We start from the raw sequence: 21,264 nt of genomic DNA, 5'->3' as shown, positions 1-21,264 counted from the left end.
TCAAGGTAGAAGAGGCCTTGCTAGATCCGGACTGGGTGTTGGCCATGCAGGAGGAACTCAACAACTTCAAGCGCAATGAAGTTTGGACACTGGTGCCTCGTCCCAAGCAAAATGTTGTGGGAACCAAGTGGGCGTTCCGCAACAAACAGGACGAGCACGGGGTGGTGACGAGGAACAAGGCTCGACTTGTGGCAAAAGGTTATGCCCAAGTCGCAGGTTTGGACTTTGAGGAGACTTTTGCTCCTGTGGCTAGGCTAGAGTCAATTCGCATCTTGCTAGCATATGCCGCTCACCATTCTTTCAGGTTGTACCAAATGGATGTGAAGAGCGCTTTCCTCAACGGGCCGATCAAGGAGGAGGTGTACGTGGAGCAACCCCCTGACTTCGAGGATGAACGGTACCCCGACCATGTGTGTAAGCTCTCTAAGGCGCTCTATGGACTTAAGCAAGCCCCAAGAGCATGGTATGAATGCCTTAGAGACTTTTTAATTGCTAATGCTTTCAAGGTTGGGAAAGCCGATCCAACTCTTTTTACTAAGACTTGCGATGGTGATCTTTTTGTGTGCCAAATTTATGTCGACGACATAATATTTGGTTCTACTAACCAAAAGTCTTGTGAAGAGTTTAGCAGGGTGATGACGCAGAAATTCGAGATGTCGATGATGGGCGAGTTGACTTACTTCCTTGGGTTCCAAGTGAAGCAACTCAAGGACGACACCTTCATCTCCCAAACAAAGTACACACAAGATTTGCTAAAGAGGTTTGGGATGAAGGACGCCAAGCCCGCAAAGACGCCGATGGGAACCGACGGGCACACCGACCTCAACAAAGGAGGTAAGTCCGTTGATCAAAAAGCATACCGGTCCATGATAGGTTCTTTGCTTTATTTATGTGCTAGTAGACCGGATATTATGCTTAGCGTATGCATGTGTGCTAGATTTCAATCCGATCCGAAGGAATGTCACTTAGTGGCTGTGAAGCGAATTCTTCGATATTTAGTCGCTACGCCTTGCTTCGGGATCTGGTATCCAAAGGGGTCTAACTTTGACTTGATTGGGTACTCAGATTCCGACTATGCTGGATGTAAGGTCGATAGGAAGAGTACATCGGGGACGTGCCAATTCTTAGGAAGGTCCCTGGTGTCATGGAACTCTAAGAAACAAACCTCCGTTGCCCTATCCACCGCTGAGGCCGAGTACGTTGCCGCAGGACAGTGTTGCGCGCAACTACTTTGGATGAGGCAAACCCTCAGGGACTTTGGTTACAATCTGAGCAAAGTCCCACTCCTATGTGATAATGAGAGTGCTATCCGAATAGCGGAAAATCCTGTTGAGCACAGCCGCACAAAGCACATTGACATCCGGCATCACTTTTTGAGAGACCACCAGCAAAAGGGGGATATCGAAGTGTTTCATGTTAGCACCGAGAACCAGCTAGCCGATATCTTTACCAAGCCTCTAGATGAGAAGACCTTTTGCAGGCTGCGTAGTGAGCTCAATATCTTAGATTCGCGGAACTTGGATTGAAATGTAGCATACATGTGTTTATGCTTTTGATCATGTTCATTCTGCATTTTGTTGCTTATTGTGGTGCTCAAGTTGTACAAACACTCCCTGGACCTCACAAGTCTTGTTTGCAAGTGATGCACATATTTAGGGGGAGCTGTGCTACAACTTGACCCTTTGAGACTAACCATGTACTTGAGTTTGGTTGTTTTAGTCTCCAAGGAGAATTGAAAGGGAAAAAGGTGGACTTGGACCATGCAAGACTTCCACTGCACTCCGATGAAAAGAGTAACTCTTCCAAGTTCATCTTTATACTCTTATTGCCTATTTGCTCTTAGTTGAAGATTTTGGTGAGGCAATGGGGTTAAAGGACCAAGATTGATCCCGTTTTGGTGCTTGATGCCAAAGGGGGAGAAAATAAAGGCCAAAGCAATAAATGGATCAGCTACCACTTGAGAAATTTTGAAAATAGTAGATTAGAGTTTTGAGTTTTTTGGTTTGTCAAAACTCTTTTATTGCCTTTTATGTCAAAAGTTGGCCTCTTGTGGGGAAAAGTGCTGATTATGGGAAAAGGGGGAGTTTTTGAAATCCTTGATCAAATTTCTTTGGAAAACCTCTCTTTATGTCTCTACAAGTGGTTTTGACTTAGAGATAGGAATTTGAGTTTGATTTGCAAAAACAAACCAAGTGGTGGCATAAAGTGATCCATATATGTCTAAATTGAATCAAAACAGTTTTGAGTTCTTATTTGAATTGTTTTTGTACTTGTTCTACTTGCTTTATGTTGTGTTGGCATAAATCACCAAAAAGGGGGAGATTGAAAGGGAAATGTGCCCTTGGGCCATTTCTAAGTGTTTTGGTGATTTAGTGTCCAACACAAGTGCCTAAGTATAAAGAGGTGGACAAAGTACAAATCAAGGATAAAGGTATGTTTCTCAGACTTAGTACATTGTTTTATGGACTAATGTATTGTGTCTAAGTGCTGGAAACAGGAAAAATCCAATTGGAAATGTCTTGGCTCGAGCAGCCAAGAATCTGCTGAGTCTGGGAGCACCGGACAGTGTCCGGTGCGCCAAGCTGGCTCGAGCGAAGTGGCCGCTCTCGGGAATTCACCGGCGACGTACGACTAAAATTCACCGGACTGTCCGGTGTGCACCGGACTGTCCGGTGAGCCAACGGTCGGCAGGGCCAACGGTCGGCCGCGCAATCTGCGCGAGACACGTGGCTGAGCCAACGGCTAGAAGATGGCACCGGACTGTCCGGTGCACACCGGACATGTCCGGTGCGCCAATGGCTCCGAGTCTTCCAACGGTCGGCTTCGCTATTTAAGGAAGGAAATCAGGCACCGGACAGTGTCCGATGTGCACCGGACTGTCCGGTGCCCCCGACGACAGAAGGCAAGAATGGCCTTCCAGATTTGTGCTCAACGGCTCCTAGCTGCCTTGGGGCTATAAAAGGGACCCCTAGGCGCATGGAGGAAAATACGAAGCATCCTTTGAGCATCATTGATCACTCACACCTCATTCCTGCGCACTTGTTCGACATTCTAGTGATTTGAGCTCCGTTCTAGTGTGCTAGTCTTTTGAGCTCAAGTCTGGGTTTTGCGTGTGCGTATTCGCTGTGATCTTTGTGTCGTGTGTGAGTTGTTAATCCCTCCCTTGCTCTGTGATTCTTTGTGAACATCTTGTGTAAGGGCGAGAGGCTCCAAGCTGTGGAGATTCCTCGCAAACGGGATTAAGAGAAGCAAAGCAACACCGTGGTATTCAAGTTGGTCTTTGGACCGCTTGAGAGGGGTTGATTGCAACCCTCGTCCGTTGGGACGCCACAACGTGGAGTAGGCAAGCGTTGGTCTTGGCCGAACCACGGGATAACCACTGTGCCATCTCTGTGATTGATATCTCTTGGTTATTGTGTTGTGTTGAGATCCTTCTCTAGCCACTTGGCATATTACTGTGCTAACAAGTAATCAAGTTTTTGTGGCTTAAGTTTTTGAAGTGTTACAGGATCACCTATTCACCCCCCCCCTCTAGGTGCTCTCACAATGAAGCCGATGCAAGTGATTGGAGGACACCTATACTTAATTATTTACGAAATCCCAATATCAGGACAGATAAGAACATTCGGCGAACAGCTTTCAAGTATGTTTTGATGAGTGATGAACTTTACCGCCGAACGGTCAATGATGTCCTGCTTAAGTGCTTGGGCCCAGATGATGCTATATTAGCCATGGCCGAAGTACATGAAGGAATTTGTGGTACTCATCAATCAGCTCCAAAGATGAAGTGGTTGTTGCGAAGGTCTGGTTTTTATTGGCCTAATATGATAGCTGATTGTTTCAAATACTACAAGGGTTGCCAAGTGTGTCAAAAATTCGGCGACCTACAGTTGGTCCCTGCAGCCGAATTACATCCTATCATCAAGCCTTGGCCGTTCAGAGGATGTGGATTAGACTTTATTGGAGAAATTCATCCTTCATCATCAAAGGGGCATCGATTTGTGTTAGTTGCCACTGACTATTTCACCAAATGGACTGAAGTCGTTGCTCTAAAGAACATGACGCACAAGGAGGTAATTGAGTTCATAACTGAGCATATTATTCATAGATTCAGCATTCCCCAGACCTTGACTACAGATCAAGGTACTTCTTTTATGTCAAAGGAGGTACGTGAATTTACTGAATTATACAGAATTAAGCTGCTTAATTCATCTCTATATTATGCTCAGGCCAATGGACAGGCCGAGTCTAGTAATAGGACATTGATTAGTTTGATAAAAAAGAAGATATCTGATAACCCTAAGCATTGTCATAAGATTTTGTCCGAAGCTTTATGGGCTCATAGAATATCTAAACATAGTGCTACTAAAGTATCTCCTTTTGAGTTTGTCTATGGACAGGAAGCAGTGTTGCCTGTGGAAATAAGTTTGAATGCTGTCAGGTTCGCCAGACAAAATGATCTAACCGTCACTGATTATTATAATTCAATGATGGATAATATTGATGAGGTGACCGACAAGAGGGTGATAGCTTTGGGAGCAATAGAAAAGGACAAGATTATGGTAGCCAGGGCCTACAATAAGAAGGTTAAAGCAAAATCATTTCAAGTAGGGGACCTGGTGTGGAAGACCATCCTGCCTCTAAGGAATAAAGACCGGAAGTTTGGAAAATGGTCACCAAGCTGGGAGGGTCCTTATAAAGTAAAACAAGTGGTGTCTGGTAACGCTTATTTACTACAAACATTACAAGGCAAGGATTTACCTAAGGCTTTGAATGGGCGTTTCCTCAAACAGTACCATCCTAGTATGTGGCAAGATGCCTAAGAGAACCGATGTGATCACATCGAGTTAGTTTCTTTTGGTTCGCCCAGCTCCACCAAAAGGCAGGGGGCATATGTTTGAACCAGAAATGAGCAAGCGGACGGTTCGGCCCTGAGGCCGGACGGTCCGCGGTCCGGACGGTCCGCGCCTGTGGGCCGGACGGTCCGCGCGTGCGCAGAACAGATTAGGGTTCCGAGTTTTGTGCTACGGTTGTTAGCTATATTCGCAGAATTAGCTCGGAATCAGTTGTGTAAAGGGTCCAGCCCCCCTCCTCTATAAATAGAGAGGTCTACGGCCGATTTGTAATCATCAATCGAATCAATACAACTTCTATTTCACATTTTATCTTAGGAGTAGTTCTAGTTTAGCCCTAGTTTAGCCTTCCAATCCCCAAATTCTCAGTCTCTCCTCGACTCTACGTCGATTAGAGGAGTCTAGGTCGGTCTACCCGAGCCTAGACAACTCCTAGGATCTCTCCTCCCCGACGGGGTCCCTCCCGGGAGCGAGATCCAGGCGCCGCCGGCGATCTTCCGCCGCCCCTGCGTACGCGCGGACCGTCCGGCCCTAGGGCGCGGACCGTCCGGCCGTCAGGCAGGGAACCCGAGCTCCTGCACCAGGTCGCGGACCGTCCGGCCCTGTGCCGCGGACCGTCCGCGCCTGACCAGAGAGCACCGCCGCCTCGCGCCAGGTCGCGGACCGTCCGGCCCTGGGCCGCGGACCGTCCGCGCCTGACCAGAGAGCACCACCGCTGGTTCTCTCGAGTAATTGGCGCCTCCAAAAAGGTGTCAACACGTTGTTACAGTAAATATGGAAAGGGAAATTAGGAATCTTTTTTGGCGCCATCGCAGTTTGTCAAGCTCGATAGTCCAAACCTCCCTCCTAAATTCTGAATCTAGATCGTGTACGTATCATCATCCTTGATTGGATCATCCCATTCTATTTGTTGGATTATTCGATGGACATTTTCCGATGGCCCAGGTCTCCAATGTGCGACATCCTCTTTCACAAGATACCTTTCATAAGAACACACTAACTACGGACTATATAATACTTACTGCTCTTTATCTGTGAACGCCATCGGGATAGGGACGGTGATCACAATTTGATCCAGGACGTGACGGTCTGACGGCCACTGACGCACAAACACTTCGACGCAGCAACCTTGATAGGGTCAGAAAAAACTGAACCAACAACAGCCTACGCGGCAGCCGAATCAGAAAAAAACGTACAACTCTGCCGGCCGGAGAGCCGGGGCGAGGCGCTGCTCGCCAAATCCCCCATTTGTCACGCACTGTCTCGCGAGACCGTTTCCCGCTGTCCCCATCGCTCCTTTCGTCAGGTCGCCCTGTCACGTATACCATGCAAATAACCGAGAATTCTGCTCTGCCACCGCAAGGCGTAGCAGAGCCAACTTCTCGTCGAATCGGTCACGTCACCCGCCGCGTCCACGCCAATGGCGCCGCCGCCGCCGTCCTTACTCCGAGAGCTCCTCACAGCTGACGGCTTCAAGAACCGTCGCAAGCCGCTCGACAGCTCCGCCCCGCCGACCTCCAGAGCCGCGAGCATGCCACTACAGCACCGGCGCCCGGGCAAGCCGCCCTCGCGGTCACAGTCGGACGTGCTCACCCGCAGCCGCCTGAGGCAGGCGAACGCCGACGCGGACGATGGCAGCAGGGACGCCGCCGGTGCCGAGCGGCGGCGGGCCGCGACCGCGACGCGAGGGTTGTCGGCGTCGCTAACGAGCGTGAGGAAGGTCCACAGCAACAAGGGAGAAGGCGACAGCGGCTCGGGCGCCGGTGCCAGGAGGGGTGCCTCGGCGTCTGACCCTTCCGCGGTGCCGGCGCTCGATGAGTCGGCGCTCACCGCGCTCATCTCCCTCGCCGCGGGGCCTCTGAAGCGGTTCGCCTTGGACGAGGCGTTCCGCGCCTCGCTGCGCGCCGGCTGCGCGTCTTGCCTCGGCGACTCCAGCCACCGCGCCGTGCTGGACCTCCGCGTGCAATCGCAAACCGTCGAGCGGGCCGCGAGAGAGGGCCTGGACCCGCGCGAACTGAAGCGCGCGTCCCTCAGGCTCCACGAGGTGGCGTCTCTCCAAGGCAAGGACGCGGACGCGGTGACCGCGGCGGGCGTTCCCCACACGCGCCTCGCCGCGTGCGCGCACCTATACATGTCCGCCGTCTCCAAGCTGCAGAAGCGGGACCACTCCGCCGCGGTGCACGCGCTGGAGGCCTTCTGCCTGGCGCCGCGCGAGGCGCGGACGGTCCTGCTGCCCGCGCTCTGGGACAGGCTCTTCCGACCGGGCCTCTCGCACCTCAGGACGTGGCGCGACCGCGAGTCGGCGTCGGCGAGCGCGGACGAAAGGGTGGAGGAGGTGGAGAAGGTGTTCCTGGGCGTACTGGACGACGGGACGCGCGCGCTCGCGTGCTACTACAGGGACTGGCTGCTGGGGCGGACAGATGCCATGGCTCTCCCGGACGTTCCCGCTCCTCCGAGCACGGTCCATCCCAGCACGCCGAGGTGCTCGGCGTCGACGTCGTATGACATCAGCTCGGAAGTCATGTTCGGCTCCGGGAGTTCGAGTCTGGCGAAGTTCGCGTACGACGACATAATGCGGGCATCCGAGGAAATCGAGGAGGAGGAAGAAGCGGTGTACCCCGAGGCCGCCGCAGAAGCGGTGACCGTGCTCCACCAGGACCAGGAGCGCGATGGAGCTGGAGGTGAGGAAAGGAGCTACACTCCCACTCCGTTGGCAGAAGAAAACGAGCCCGTGCCTAACAATGTAGACAGAGAGACGTTCGATCCACACGTAAGCATTTCCGCCGGAAACATTCCTGCATGCTTGTTAACACGAAATGCACCTAAGTTTATGATAGATTACATTTCACAATCATAGGTCGAGCAAGAACCGAACAAGCAATCAGATGCGCGAGCAAGTCACCCGCCGATCTCTGACAACTCTGCTATTGACCTTCTTACACTCGAGTTCTGGTATGAGCACAATTCCCTTCCCTTCGACTACCCTTCAGTCTCCCAGTGCATACAATTTCGTACTGATGGGTGTGATCTCGTGTAAGCTCATCAGTGAAGCGCCACTCCAGAGTGACACAAATGGCAACGAGCTCTCCATTTTCTCCACGGTTCCCAGCGACTTCCTGTGTCCACTGACGCGCCAGATATTCAGCAATCCCGTGACGATCGAGACAGGCCAGACGTTCGAGCGGCACGCCATAGTTCAGTGGCTAGACAGAGGCTTCAGGACGTGCCCGGTCACAGGCCAAGATCTCTCGAGCTCGACGGTGCCGGACACGAACCGTGTGCTCAAACGCTTGGTCGATAGCTGGAGGTCTGAACACTTCAAGCATCTGACATCCGGAGGCGCTGGGCTCGATGTGAAGCTAACCGTATCAGCAATAGACAAGGCTCTTGGTTCAGCTCGGGACGTGTCTGAAAAATTTGACAGGGCAAGACACCTGATGGCGATCGGGGGGATAGACTTCCTTCTGTGCAAGTTTCAGGAGGGAGGGGGAGACGAGCAGCCGCGGGTGGCTGAGCACTTGCTGTCTTGCATCAGGGCTGAAGGCAGCTGCAGGGATTACGTGGCTATAAAGATGGATGGCTCGAGTATTCTGCGGCTCCTTCAGAGTAAAGTGCTTTCGACAAGGAGAACTGCAGTGGATTTGCTCATGGAACTGGTCTGCTTAAGAAGGTGCAGTTTCATTCAGAGTTTTTTTTTTCTCAAAAAAATATGACAAAGCATATGTATATGTGTTGCCATCTTACCTGCCGATCACCACCAACACTCTGATTTCGAACAGGAGAGAAATGGTTGAATTGCTCCTCCATGGATCGAGAGCAGAGTCGATCGTGGAGGCAATGGATGTGCTGCTGGAGTACCTCCGGAGCTTGCCCGCAGAAGAACAAGCCCCGATCGCTGCTCTACTGATGCGTTTGGATGCATTGGTATACATCTTTAAACCCTGAATCTCTTTTTGTTGTACGCATACATCTCCACTTCCATGAAATCGTGTTTCGTTTGCTAGTCGCCCCAGCCATCGCCTGGAATTTAATAGTCTGCAGAGAACTGTAACTGAAATGCATTGCAGGTGGAGCCGAACAGAAACAACACGTACAGAGAAGAGGCGATCAAGGCCATCACACGTTCTCTGAGATGCTGCCTGTCAGAGGACACTGTCGTGCCCAGCACTCGGAGAGCTCTGCTGCTGCTGGGAGGGCAGTTCACCTTCTCAGGCGACCTTCACGCAGAGGACTGGATGCTGGAACATGCTGGCTTCGTCGACCCCTCACGGGCCACCACTGCCACTTCTGATGCTGTTGTACACGTACAGTACTGCACACCCGGTCACCTTTTACACACAGGAAAGCACGGTACAGTATCGACGATGACTAGTAGTTTCTGAAGTTCGCTTTGCGGTGCCCAGGACAAGAAAGCGGCCGAAAACGATGCGTGGCTGAGACACGTAGCAGCGGCGCTCCTCGGCAGCCGCAGCGGGATCAGGAGACCGTTCCTGGAGGCGCTGTCCAGGTGCCTGGGCTCCCCCAACGCCGGCCTGGTGGGTGCGTGCCTGACGACGGCAGCGTGGCTGAGCCGCTCGCTGGCGTCGCTGGACGAGGACGGCGCCACGGACACGTCCCTCGCCGCGTTCTCGGCGCTCGTCCCGCGGCTGAAGCAGTGCCTGGCACCCGGCAGGCCGGTCCGGCACAGGGTTCTTGCGGCCGTGTCGCTGCACAACTTTAGCAGAATCCCAGGTAACGCGTGCGTCGTCTCCTCTCTTTTCTGTTCTGTCACGTGTGGCGTCTCGTGTTTGCTTGCCCGAAAGGCATCGGCCACGTGATTGCTGGTGTCAAGTGACTGACGGGAATGATTGCGCTGCAGACTGCAGGGAGCTGCTGATGCTGCTGGCTGACGGCATGCGCGACCACCTCGCGGAGCTAGCGCAGCTGACCTGGACGGCCGGTCAGCTATCCGCCGAACTCCATAGCAACGACTGATATTTGGCTTCCGCGCGCTCGCCGGGTGCCGTCGGTCGTCGGATGACGGATGGCTGCCGGCGACGGGGCCTCTCGTCATCGCGGCGGGAGATTCAGCGGAAGCGTGTGAAGAGTACCCGCTGCCTTTTCTTGACCCGTTCGTCAGAACTAAGAAGCCTTCCCAACAGTTTCGCCGAGAGAGACAAAGGTTGTACAGTCTATCTACTATACACTAAACTTTATATCTTTCTTTTCCTTTTTTTCTCAAAAAGCTTTGTGATCGCTGATCGATGAGGCTCCGGCTGTGAATACCACATGATGGTTTTCAGTTTTGACAGAGTTTTTTTTTTCGTGCTTGTGAGTTGTGACCATGAATATTCAGCGTTGGAATGATCTTATCTGCTTGGGAGTTTGGGTGGTACCGTGGTGGATTAGGACGTTTAACAATAGTTTGGAATATTTGATTGTAGCACTTGACCTAGGACAGAATATAATATGGGCTCCATGGATTTTTCTATTCTTTACGGTTCCTATGTTAATTTCGTGTAGCCGTGTACGCCAGCCTGGTTCGTTTTATACCTAATCCATTTGGATTGAGGTGTATTAAGTGGATTGAAGAGTATTTTGATTAGTAGTGGATTTATTTCCCCTCATTACCCATGGATTTAGGACAAAACAGATATAACCTAATGTGGATTGAACGGAATTGAGTGTGTTTAAATCTTTAGCATATTAAAATTGTTCCTAGTTGTTTTTCTAATTCCTTAGAATACCCGAATAGGTCTTGTTCGGCTAGGAGTGAATTAAAAATGATTGAAGATAATTTAATCCAATGCTAGTTAAAATTAGATAGAAAGAGATTTAATCCCTTCGTTCCCCTTTAATACCCATGCAACCGAATAAGGTCTTATTGGGTAGGACTAGGAGACGTCGGCTAGGGCACGCCTCATTATTGTGATTCATATGTCGTCGTTGCAATTACAATTACAAATACATTGCTCAGAGCAAGTACAATAAAGGTGATGTGGTAGACTCTTAGACATGTCACGTTACATTTATAGTGAAATGGAAGAAATTGAAACAAAGAGAGAAGGGAAACAGTCTGCTCACTAATAGCCAGCTAAAATTGGGCCGCTCACATGCTTCAAGACACTTTTGTGAGAGAAAGTGATGAACCTAATATTAAATGTATAACTTGTATCATCAGAGGTTATTATATGAATAGGCTTTTAGTTGGCTATATAGGGCATGACAACATCGTAAAAGGCCACTATAAGCTATATTATTAACCTTGCTCTTAGGTTATTCTCAATAAGAGCTTCATGAAATAAAGAATAAAAATGCACTCTTAATACAAAATTTCACGTCATAATCTCATATGCTACCATGCTGATTTAATGGTGCATCCAAATGGGTAGTGAAAATGTATAAATGATTAAATATAAAATAAATTCTTCCCAATAGAGGTTTAATGCGTGTTTTTAATGTCATAAAAACGGGTTGACATGGTTTCATGGTGATGAAACTAGTTCCATCCATTCTATAATAGATATGATGATACGTCATAAAAACTGAAGTGCCACTCTAATTAATATATAAAACTTCTCATGAAACTACTATTAATTATATTATGAAAAAGAACGAAGGTAGCAGGATGCAATAACTATCATTATATTAATTATGAAAATACATTTTAATAATATTTTTTAAACATAATTGTTGATGCTGTTTTTTATATATTTAGTTAAATATAAAAGAAATTTGGCCTTTTGATAGATACGACACATACTTTATTAATTTGTAAGATGGAGGAAGTACTACTAAATTCTTTGTCTTATTTTTCTATGGTAGTACTACTGGTCAGCGGTTGTTTTCCCTGTCACTTTATCGGTTTATCCTCGCAGTAGCTAGGGCCTAGGGACTGTTTGATTCAGCTTTTTCTGACCAGCTTTTCCGAGAATCTAGCTGTGGGGAGAATCTGACTGTGTAGAGAATCTCAGTATCATTAGAATTACGTGTGGAGGAAGATAAAGTTGTCCATGGGGTTCAGGATCTATAACGTGACGGATTACTACTATTGCGACGACTCAACCGATTATACATTTATGTTGATTTTGAATGTTTTTTAACTAAACGAATTTTATAGAAGCTGGCTAAAAAACTTGAGTGTTTAGCAGTCCGCAGTAACTTTTGGTGGCCAGAAGCTGCGAAAAGTCGAAACAAACAATCACCTAGCTATGCTCATCTTCGATTCCGAATAAAGAATCGTTCCCAACAATGGCAACAAAGCGAAAGGAGGAACCAGCATCACGACAGGTAGGGACACCGGGCACGCTTATCCTAAACCCAGTTGCCAGCCAGCGGCTAAAAGGGAATTGACCCAAGCGGCCAAGCCCAAGACACACGCACGCACGTTCCCCACTTCCCCCTCTACACCTCGCCTGTCCACGACGCCGGCGGTTTGACATTTTCAACTGCTCGCGAACCGCGTCTTCCCCTCTCAGTCTCACTCTCACCCCAAGCGCGGGTCGGTCCGCCGGCCTGAAGTCCGCAACGCGGAGGAGCCCACCACCACGGAGCTGGTAGTGGTAGCCCCGCCCCGACCTTGGTTAGAGTTCAGTGTACCTGTCCGCTTCCTCGCCGAAACCAAAGGCAAGCCAGGGCGGGGAAGGAAGGCCACTGCCGACCTTCGTCTCACCCTCGCCTCACCCACCTTCCCCCACCCCCACCCCCACCCCACCCCATCGGCCCCAGCCCCACGCCGCGATTAATTAAGCGCGCACCGGACCGGACGCATCCATCGACCAAAACGGCAGTTCCCTTCTCCCGCGGCCGCACGCATCGCTCGCTCGGCGCTGCCGGTGTCGTCGTCGCGCTCGCCCTCGCACGCACTCACTGACCGCCAGGCCGAGGCCAATCCAGACAAACGCACGGACGGCATCAGCTGCTGCGTGCGTTCGCTTTCCCCGAAACGTTACCCAAGCTACAGAGAGAGAAAGGACAAGGGAGGAGAAGCCGCCATGAAGCAGCGGCAGCAGCAGCAGCCTCCTAGTCGTCCCCGTTAAATCCCTGCTCGCCCCCGGTCCGCGACCCCGACCCAACCCGTTTGTGTCGTAGGCGGTTTGCACTAGCGTTTCCGTGAGGTGGGCGAAGGCGTCCGTGACCGACCGACCGACCGGAGCTTCATGCGCCAGGGGCGGCGGCTTCACCCCGTCGTTTGATGGGCAACGCATGCAGCGGCGCCCTTAGATCCAAGTACCTGCACAGCTTCAAGCACGCCGCGTCGCAGCGCCACGACTCCGAGTACAGCGCCAGCGCCGACGACTCGCCCAGGAAGCCCACACCGCCCGCCACCACGGACGCCCACGCGCCGGCGCCGCCCGCCGCCGCCATGAGGCGCGGCGCGGCTGGCGCGACGCCGGACCTCGGGTCCGTGCTCGGCCACCCAACCCCCAACCTCCGCGACCTCTACGCGCTCGGCAGGAAGCTCGGGCAGGGGCAGTTCGGCACCACCTACCTCTGCACCGAGCTCGCCACGGGGATCGACTACGCCTGCAAGTCCATCTCCAAGCGCAAGCTCATCACCAAGGAGGACGTCGACGACGTGCGCCGCGAGATCCAGATCATGCACCACCTATCCGGCCACAAGAACGTCGTCGCTATCAAGGGCGCGTACGAGGACCAGGTCTACGTCCACATCGTCATGGAGCTCTGTGCCGGGGGCGAGCTCTTCGACCGGATCATACAGCGCGGACACTACAGCGAGCGCAAGGCCGCCGCGCTCACAAGGATCATCGTCGGGGTCGTCGAGGCCTGCCACTCGCTCGGGGTCATGCACCGGGACCTCAAGCCCGAGAACTTCCTGCTCGCCAACAGGGACGATGACCTCTCGCTCAAGGCCATCGATTTCGGTCTCTCTGTCTTCTTCAAGCCTGGTAAGCTGCTGTTGCAGTTGCAGAATCGCAAACTTCTTCCATTCCATTGCGACATAGTACTGTTTTAGTCAACGGCTGAAATTTGTGCACTGCATGTGTTACTAATCGGTAGCTCGTACAGTTGTGCTTGCGTTAGCTCTGTTTTATCCATGTTCGTTGTCGTAGGACATGAAATGGATGATTGCAGCTGAAATTATGTAACAGCGGCCGGCTTTGTTGGAGTCATCATGCAACTGAAATTTTGCAACAGAAAGGGTTGAAAAGTGCTAGTCATAGCCGGTATCGATTGTTATGTGATGAAACCTAACGTTGCAATAGCTTAGTTTCACAGGAAATAAATAACAACAATTAATAAGTTTACTGCCCTAACCTGCTAGCAGGCCTGGAATGCAAGTTCAGCAGGGAGCATTTCTTGGCTGAGTAGTAGTTGGATTATTGGGTTTGGATCCTATGGAAGCTGCGTATTGTTCTCTTAGGGCTCGTTTGTTTCGTTGGAATTGAATTCCATTTTAATAATTATAATTTAGACAAAACTAATTAAGATTATATATTTATATATGTAATATATTTGTATATTATCCTAAATCATATGAGAGAGATAGTTATATACTACATTTATGTTATAGAGACGCAAGTAGAAGAATGTGCTATAAGTTGTACATCGAAAAATAGCATGTAAATCTATAAAACCATTTTCCATCTCTCATCCCATGAATTTGAGGTAGGCTTATATGATAACTTTGGAAAGTGGTGGAATGTCATATTCTAAAAAAATAGCCTATTCCATTAGTAAGATTCCAATTTCTCGAAATGAAAGGAAACAAACGGGGCCTTAGGGATCCAGTAATTTTGAACATCTTTGGGAAATTTTCTGGACCAAGCTAATTTTCTTCTTTTTTTTTAAAAAAAATCTACACAGGACCTTGACGCTTTTCCCTTTTCTTGTTCTGTTCTTTCAGGTCAAGTTTTCACCGATGTAGTTGGTAGCCCATATTATGTAGCTCCAGAAGTTCTGTTGAAAAGTTATGGACCCGCAGCTGATGTATGGACAGCCGGTGTCATTCTTTACATTCTACTGAGTGGTGTGCCTCCATTTTGGGCAGGTATATATATGTAGTACTTTCACATGTTTGCCTCAAGTTCTTTAGGATGTTTAACTTTAATCCTTTTGACCGCATGCTAACATTTTCAATGCATACAATGCAGAAACACAACAAGGAATATTTGATGCTGTATTGAAGGGTGCCATTGATTTTGATTCTGATCCGTGGCCTGTCATATCTGATAGTGCAAAAGATCTTATCAGACGAATGCTGAATCCTCGCTCTGCCGAGCGCTTAACAGCACATGAAGTTCTATGTTAGTTTCTTCCAAGACTTTATACTTTTTGTTTTGTCATTTCTCTAACACTGCAATGCATCCATTTGCCTGATGTATTTGCAATTGTTGGATAAAAAGATGACACTTGAACTTGTGCACAGGCCATCCATGGATTCGTGATCATGGAGTAGCTCCTGACCGTCCACTGGATCCAGCTGTCTTATCTCGCATTAAGCAATTCTCTGCAATGAATAAGTTGAAGAAAATGGCTTTACGAGTAAGTGCAGTTCTTTTAGGAATGATTTGTATGAACTTTGATTCACAGATTCAGAAGATAGTACCCCAATAGTTCTTAGTTATTATTCCTTATCTGATAGGACCCATATTACCGAGTATCGATCAGGAGAGTTGTGCTACATTTTAGATTGCTTGCTTGTGCAACACTGAACTAATTGACTGTATGTGTTCATTCTAATAGGTAATAGCTGAGAGCCTATCAGAAGAGGAAATTGCGGGGTTGAAGGAAATGTTCCAGATCATGGACACTGACAACAGTGGCGCAATCACTTATGATGAGCTAAAAGAAGGATTGAGAAAATATGGCTCCACACTAAAGGACACTGAGATTCGTGATCTTATGGAAGCAGTAAGTTAATTGAAACCTTTTATTATGCTTGTTTGTATTTTTAGCTTCAACAACCTAGGTCCTGAACCTATACAGTGACTGGGGGTTCGGGGAAGGCTTATTAAGATTGGTCCCTTTGTGTCCAGAAAGACACCTTTCTGTGTTCAAACTTGAAAGCTGTCAATCAAGCAGCACTGGCTATTATTAAGAATCATAAATATGTGGCTTCATTAAGAATCTAGGAAGTCAATCAATTACCTGTTGCAATTTCAACTTATGTATGACCATTTCTCATTGCATATGTATGATTAAGATGAGTGCAGTAGACAGCATGGGATACAACTAATATTTCATCATCTTAAAGCAGCCACCATTTTATGACTTATAAATGTGTGCTTATGTGCTACAGCCTACATGACGTGTATGCGTGTTTTTTTTACTTGAGTGGTCTAGCAACTATGCATATTTAATTTAGAGGCTGATAAATTGAGCATCACACTTGGCTCACTTCTTATGCCAGAGGCTTTGTAAAAGAGAAATAGCACATTGCACCAAAAAACTTATATGTTTCTTTTGTTTCATTGTTTCGTTTAGGCTGATATTGACAACAGTGGAACAATTGACTACATAGAATTCATTGCTGCAACTTTGCATCTCAATAAGCTGGAGCGTGAGGAACATCTCGTGGCAGCCTTTTCATATTTCGACAAAGATGGTAGTGGCTATATCACAGTGGACGAACTACAGCAAGCTTGCAAAGAGCATAACATGCCGGATGCTTTTCTTGATGATGTCATCAACGAAGCTGATCAGGACAATGTAAGTCTTACTTTAATTAGGCCACAAACATTTAATTTATATAATGGCATATCTTTTTTATTTCTTACTCACCTTCGTTAAACCTATATGAAATGTACAATCAATGCAAGTAGTGTGATGCAATGAAAACACATACAGCTTGCCAATAAAGGCAGACACATTTTATTGATCAACATAGTTCATTTGATGCTCAATTAATCAATGTTGCCAATGCTTTCAAGTGTAACGGTTAGCTCCCAGGTGAGAGCAGCCGGCCAGGGATCAAACACCAGTGGCACAAAAAAAAACGCCCCTCTGTGGTGGCCATGAAAAATAGTGGCAAGACACTGATCAGTGGTACAACCCAATTAAATGAGGTGTCCCTTGACTAATCTTTAGGAGGCTAAGTGATTTTTTCTCTCTACACGACTCTCTTACATATTGTATCCTGACTACATTTATAATTTAGGGACTCAGATTTGTATCATGCAATCTCTTAGTTGTCTTTTATATTTGAAAAACCGAGTCGGAATCTCTAGGTTGTACATGCCCTAAGGGTATATTTGTTTATCTCAGAGTTACCCTCGGAATCATTCTACCTCATCAAAGCTTATACAAATTAGACAACCAACCTGATCAAGATTTATTCCAGACAACCTAAGGGCTAGTTTGACAACCCAAATCCCTTCGGGCTGGTTTGGAATAAAGGGTAATGGAGGGGATTGAAGGGGTTAGAATCCCTCACTATTCAAAATTGAGTAACAGGGGATTCTAACTCCCTCAATCCACTTCATTACCTTTGATTCCAAACAAGCCCTTCGGGGATCCCTGTCATTTTCCCGAGTAGCAATTCCAACAAGTATCATTTGAATAAGATATTTAGTTATTTAATGAGGGTTTCTCTCCCTATGTTTGTCTTCCCTTGCCAACAAACTTAGCCCTAAGTGGTAACGATGCGGCCCTACACGGGTAGTAGTGGCAGTGGTCGTTGGCCCACGTAGGTGCAGTGCAGCCTTATAGGGGGTGAAACTGGAGTGCGCGGCCGTCTCTCAAGTCTCAACCAGTTTGCCGAGAGTTCATACGTGCCAAATTTTCATTAATCAACGGTTATGGTTCTGTTAGCAATGATACAAAGTCAATGCCGTCAACATGTGTAGTCTAACCTTGCTCCTTATTTTTGCCAGGATGGCCGCATTGACTATGGAGAATTTGTTGCCATGATGACCAAGGGCAATATGGGAGTCGGTCGAAGAACAATGAGAAACAGCTTGAATATCAGCATGAGGGACGCACCTGGTGCGTTCTGAGACTTAACACGATGTACAGCTTGTTGCTTGGCTACTTCCTGCCTTGCTGCCCTACGAAACCTTCTGCATTTTTTCAAGATGTTGTCAAGTGTCTGTGTGGATGTGTTTTTCTGGGGATTCTGATTCAACTCTGGTGATTGATTCCATGAAATGCATAACAAGATGCCCATGTTACGCAAGAAGCCAGATTGTAAATGCTGCTGCCCCTTTGACTCTCAGAAACACTAATGCTCAGTGAAAAGAAATCGCTCCCTATTGATTGATGGCATCCGTTCTTGGATGCACGCTGTATCTCAAAGCAATGTGTTGCTCCGTTTGGATGAACATGTACTCAATATACTGTTTCCTGATACTACCTCCATTTTTTTATTTGACGTGAGATAGTACAAATTTACACTAACAAACATCAAATTAAAAAAAATCGGAGGGAGTACTTGCCATGATGTAAGCATGATCTAGCGATCTGGCCGTCTTTATTTAGGCTGGAGCGAATCTATAGATTATGGATAAGGAATGACGAAAAAAGATAACATCAAGATATTCTATGATACTCTCCTCAACCAATGTCAACGAAAAGAACTATGCAAGAATCCATGGACCATGGTCAGTGGTCACCACTCACCAGTAATCCCCGCAAGAGCAGGAACCACCATTGAAGTGGTGGAATCGCACGGCATCTCGAATCACGAATTCTCGGCCAGTCACTGTGGATATCAGCTTGATCACAGTGTGACAGTCGCCGCAAATGCGCAGATTCTTCATGATGTGGATCGGCATCCAGGTGGGCAAGGTCATGAGCCCGAATGCTACAGCTAGCTTCTCGCTGTGGTGAATCTCGGAGCGCGTGGAGTCTGTCCTCACGTACCCTAGGCGCGCGATCTTCTCCATGAGCTCATCTAGCTTCTTCCGAATCGCGAGAACTTGGGGATGGCTCACGTCATCCGCTTTGAAGACGTGGACCTTGTTGTCAACCTCCATCCAGCTATAGCCCGGGTTCTTTTTTATTCCCTTGTCCCTCATCAGCTTCCTTATCTGCGCAGAGTCATCTGATTTCCCGGCATCGGCATAAATCTTCGCCATAAGCATGTAGCTCCCAGAATCAGGTGAGTCCAGCTCAAACACATGTTTCGCTGCAAGTTCCGCGAGCTCATTGTTGCCATGTATCTTGCAGGCGCTAAGAAGAGCTCCCCAAACCTCAGCGGTTGGTTTCATGGGCATATCGTCAATGAGATCCTTGGCTTCCGTCAGATGCCCGGCACGGCCAAGAAGGTCTACCATGCATGAGAAATGCTCCAAACCTGGAGATATGTTATGGGCCCTCTTCATCATATCAAAATAAAATTTCCCCTCCTGCACGAGTCCAGAGTGGCTGCAGCCTGACAGAACTGCAACATAGCTTATGTAGTCTGGCTTTGCACCTCTTTTAAGTATGTCATCAAAGATCTCTATGGCTTGTTTTCCCATTCCGTGCTGTGAATAACCAGTGATCATGGCATTCCAAGATACAATATCCTTCACGTTCAGGAAGTCAAATACCTTTCGAGCTTCTAAAATCCTTCCGCACTTGGAATACATTGTTATGACTGCATTCGCAACAGAGGTGTCTATAATGAGACCAACCTTTACAGTGCGACCAATAATCTGATCTCCAAGTTTGTTTGCACCTAAGTCTGCACAGCCTTTGAACAATGTGACATAGGTAACCCAGTCAGGTCTAACATACTCCTCACTTAGCATGACCTTATACATCCTGAGGCCATCTTCCTCAGCTCCATGCTGTATATATGCTCCCAACATAGCATTCCATGTAATGACATTCTTTTCTGACATGCCATCAAAGAACTCACGAGCTTTTGCAACGTTTCCTACTTGAGAATATGCAGTTATCATGCTTGTCCATGATACAATGTCCTTTTCATTCATAAATCTGAATATAGCTTCAGCACTCTGGAGATTGTCGCACTTTGCATACATGGAGATGAGAGAATTGGAGACGACTACAGCTTGAATCTGCCCACTTTTCAGACAAAGTGAATGTAGTTGCCTCCCAAGGCACAAATCCATCCTGCTGCAGCAGCCACTTATAAGAGTAGCCAAAGCGAACTGATCAAGTGTCATCAACTCAGCTCTCATCTGGTTGAACAATTCAACAGATTCAGTGAAACACCCATACTGCAAGAATCCTGAGATGAGAACTGTCCAAGCCACATTGTTACGGTCATGTAAAGAGTTGAAGACCCCCTTAGCTTCCTTGAAACAGCCAGATTTTGCATACAGTTCAACAAGAGCACTTGCAACATATGGATCAATGTGCGGTAGGTTCCGAATCACCTGAGCATGAAGTTGCTTACCCCATCTTAAAGAAGATAATCTAGCACATGCAGTAAGCGAACTAGTGTATGTTGTTGAATCAAGACGCACCCCTTTGCTTTGCATGTCTACAACCATATCAAGGGCTTCTCTGACTCGGCCACTCTGAGACAATGCTGATACCATCATGTTCCACGAAACAACATCACGTTCAGGCATGCTATCAAAAAGCTCAAGAGCATGATCGACACCATATGTCTTGACATATCCCGCTAGCATACTGTTCCGACAGAACATAGTGGGTTCTTTAATGCGAACAAACAACCTTGAAGCTAAATCCACAGCTCCACATCTCACAAACATGTCGACAAGGGCAGCTGCTACCTCACTATCATCCTGAGAATCGAACTTCTGAACCATCGCAAGCAGCTGCAGCGCCAAACTGTGCCATCCAAGGGCGCCACAAGACTTCATGGCACAAGCTAATGTGAATGCATTTGGCCACGAATCACCACTTCGGTGCATGGACAGAAAGGTTTCCAAAGAAACCAAGTACTGTCGGCTCTGAAAGTATCCGGACATGAGCGTGTTCCACGAAGCCACGTCTCGCGCGGGCATTCTACCGAACAGCTCCACGGCATCGCTCAGTCGGCCGAGCTTGGCGTACCCATTCAGCATGACGTTGTGGGTGATGACATTAGGATGGGCGATGTCCATCAGAAGCAAGCGTCGGGCGTCGGAGAGGGCTCCGCAGGAGAGGTAGGCATGGAGGAGCGTGTTCTGTAGGAAGACGGCGGACGCGAGGCCCACGGCGACGAGGCGACCGTGCAACGCGCGGGCGCCGGCGAGCGCGCCGCGCGCACCGCACGAACGCAGCGCGTCGGCAAACGCCTGCGTCACCGCCATGTGGGAGGCAACCGCCGGAGGAGGAGGAGACGGCGGTGACGGCCATGGGGACGCCACCATTCAAACGGTTGCAGCCTTGCGCTATGCTATATGAGTCCTCCCAGAAGAAGCAAAATCGCAATGGTCCAATTCGGCCCATTGAATGAAATCTTGTTGCGGCCTTGCGGGTTGGCGGGTTGCCAGGTTGTGAAGTCTTGGAGAAACACAAGCAATAGCACTAGCGGCCTAACGCAAAAGAAAATACGCCATCTCAAAAT

At 48.5% G+C, this 21,264-nt stretch overlaps 3 protein-coding genes across 3 annotated transcripts; 2 read left to right on the top strand and 1 right to left on the bottom strand.

Annotated features, from left to right (window-relative positions):
- Positions 1–6,123: 6,123 nt before the first annotated feature.
- LOC103646023 (putative E3 ubiquitin-protein ligase LIN-2) lies at positions 6,124–10,139 on the top strand. The gene is made up of 7 exons (XM_008670762.4): positions 6,124–7,623; positions 7,711–7,805; positions 7,900–8,523; positions 8,633–8,777; positions 8,921–9,157; positions 9,257–9,584; positions 9,712–10,139. The coding sequence occupies exons 1-7, from the start codon at positions 6,274–6,276 to the stop codon at positions 9,825–9,827; spliced, it is 2,895 nt and encodes a 964-aa protein (XP_008668984.1). The 5' UTR covers positions 6,124–6,273; the 3' UTR covers positions 9,828–10,139.
- A 2,620-nt stretch (positions 10,140–12,759) lies between these two features.
- Positions 12,760–18,138, top strand: LOC542224 (calcium dependent protein kinase). The gene is made up of 7 exons (NM_001111834.2): positions 12,760–13,741; positions 14,701–14,844; positions 14,948–15,100; positions 15,223–15,338; positions 15,540–15,707; positions 16,281–16,505; positions 17,669–18,138. Exons 1-7 carry the CDS (start codon positions 13,027–13,029, stop codon positions 17,789–17,791), a joined length of 1,644 nt encoding a protein of 547 aa, NP_001105304.2. The 5' UTR covers positions 12,760–13,026; the 3' UTR covers positions 17,792–18,138.
- LOC100304218 (Pentatricopeptide repeat-containing protein) lies at positions 18,109–21,114 on the bottom strand. Its single transcript, NM_001165668.1, has one exon. It carries the CDS (start codon positions 21,065–21,067, stop codon positions 18,410–18,412), a length of 2,658 nt encoding a protein of 885 aa, NP_001159140.1. The 5' UTR covers positions 21,068–21,114; the 3' UTR covers positions 18,109–18,409.
- Positions 21,115–21,264: the final 150 nt, after the last annotated feature.

Source organism: Zea mays, chromosome 2 (assembly GCF_902167145.1).
Source record: "Zea mays cultivar B73 chromosome 2, Zm-B73-REFERENCE-NAM-5.0, whole genome shotgun sequence".
Taxonomy (NCBI): domain Eukaryota; kingdom Viridiplantae; phylum Streptophyta; class Magnoliopsida; order Poales; family Poaceae; genus Zea; species Zea mays.
Note: the sequence above shows the minus strand (reverse complement) of the source record. Positions and strands in the feature narration are given on the sequence as shown.

Bases quoted from the DNA above. Each gene is read 5' to 3' on its own strand.
- LOC103646023 (XM_008670762.4), top strand. From the start codon at position 6,274: ATGGCGCCGCCGCCGCCGTCCTTACTCCGAGAGCTCCTCACAGCTGAC. The intron at 7,806-7,899 runs GTATGAGCACAA...TAAGCTCATCAG, and splicing joins CTTCTTACACTCGAGTTCTG to TGAAGCGCCACTCCAGAGTG. The intron at 9,585-9,711 runs GTAACGCGTGCG...ATTGCGCTGCAG, and splicing joins CAACTTTAGCAGAATCCCAG to ACTGCAGGGAGCTGCTGATG.
- LOC542224 (NM_001111834.2), top strand. From the start codon at position 13,027: ATGGGCAACGCATGCAGCGGCGCCCTTAGATCCAAGTACCTGCACAGC. The intron at 14,845-14,947 runs GTATATATATGT...CATACAATGCAG, and splicing joins TGTGCCTCCATTTTGGGCAG to AAACACAACAAGGAATATTT. The intron at 15,101-15,222 runs GTTAGTTTCTTC...ACTTGTGCACAG, and splicing joins AACAGCACATGAAGTTCTAT to GCCATCCATGGATTCGTGAT.
- LOC100304218 (NM_001165668.1), bottom strand. From the start codon at position 21,067: ATGGTGGCGTCCCCATGGCCGTCACCGCCGTCTCCTCCTCCTCCGGCG.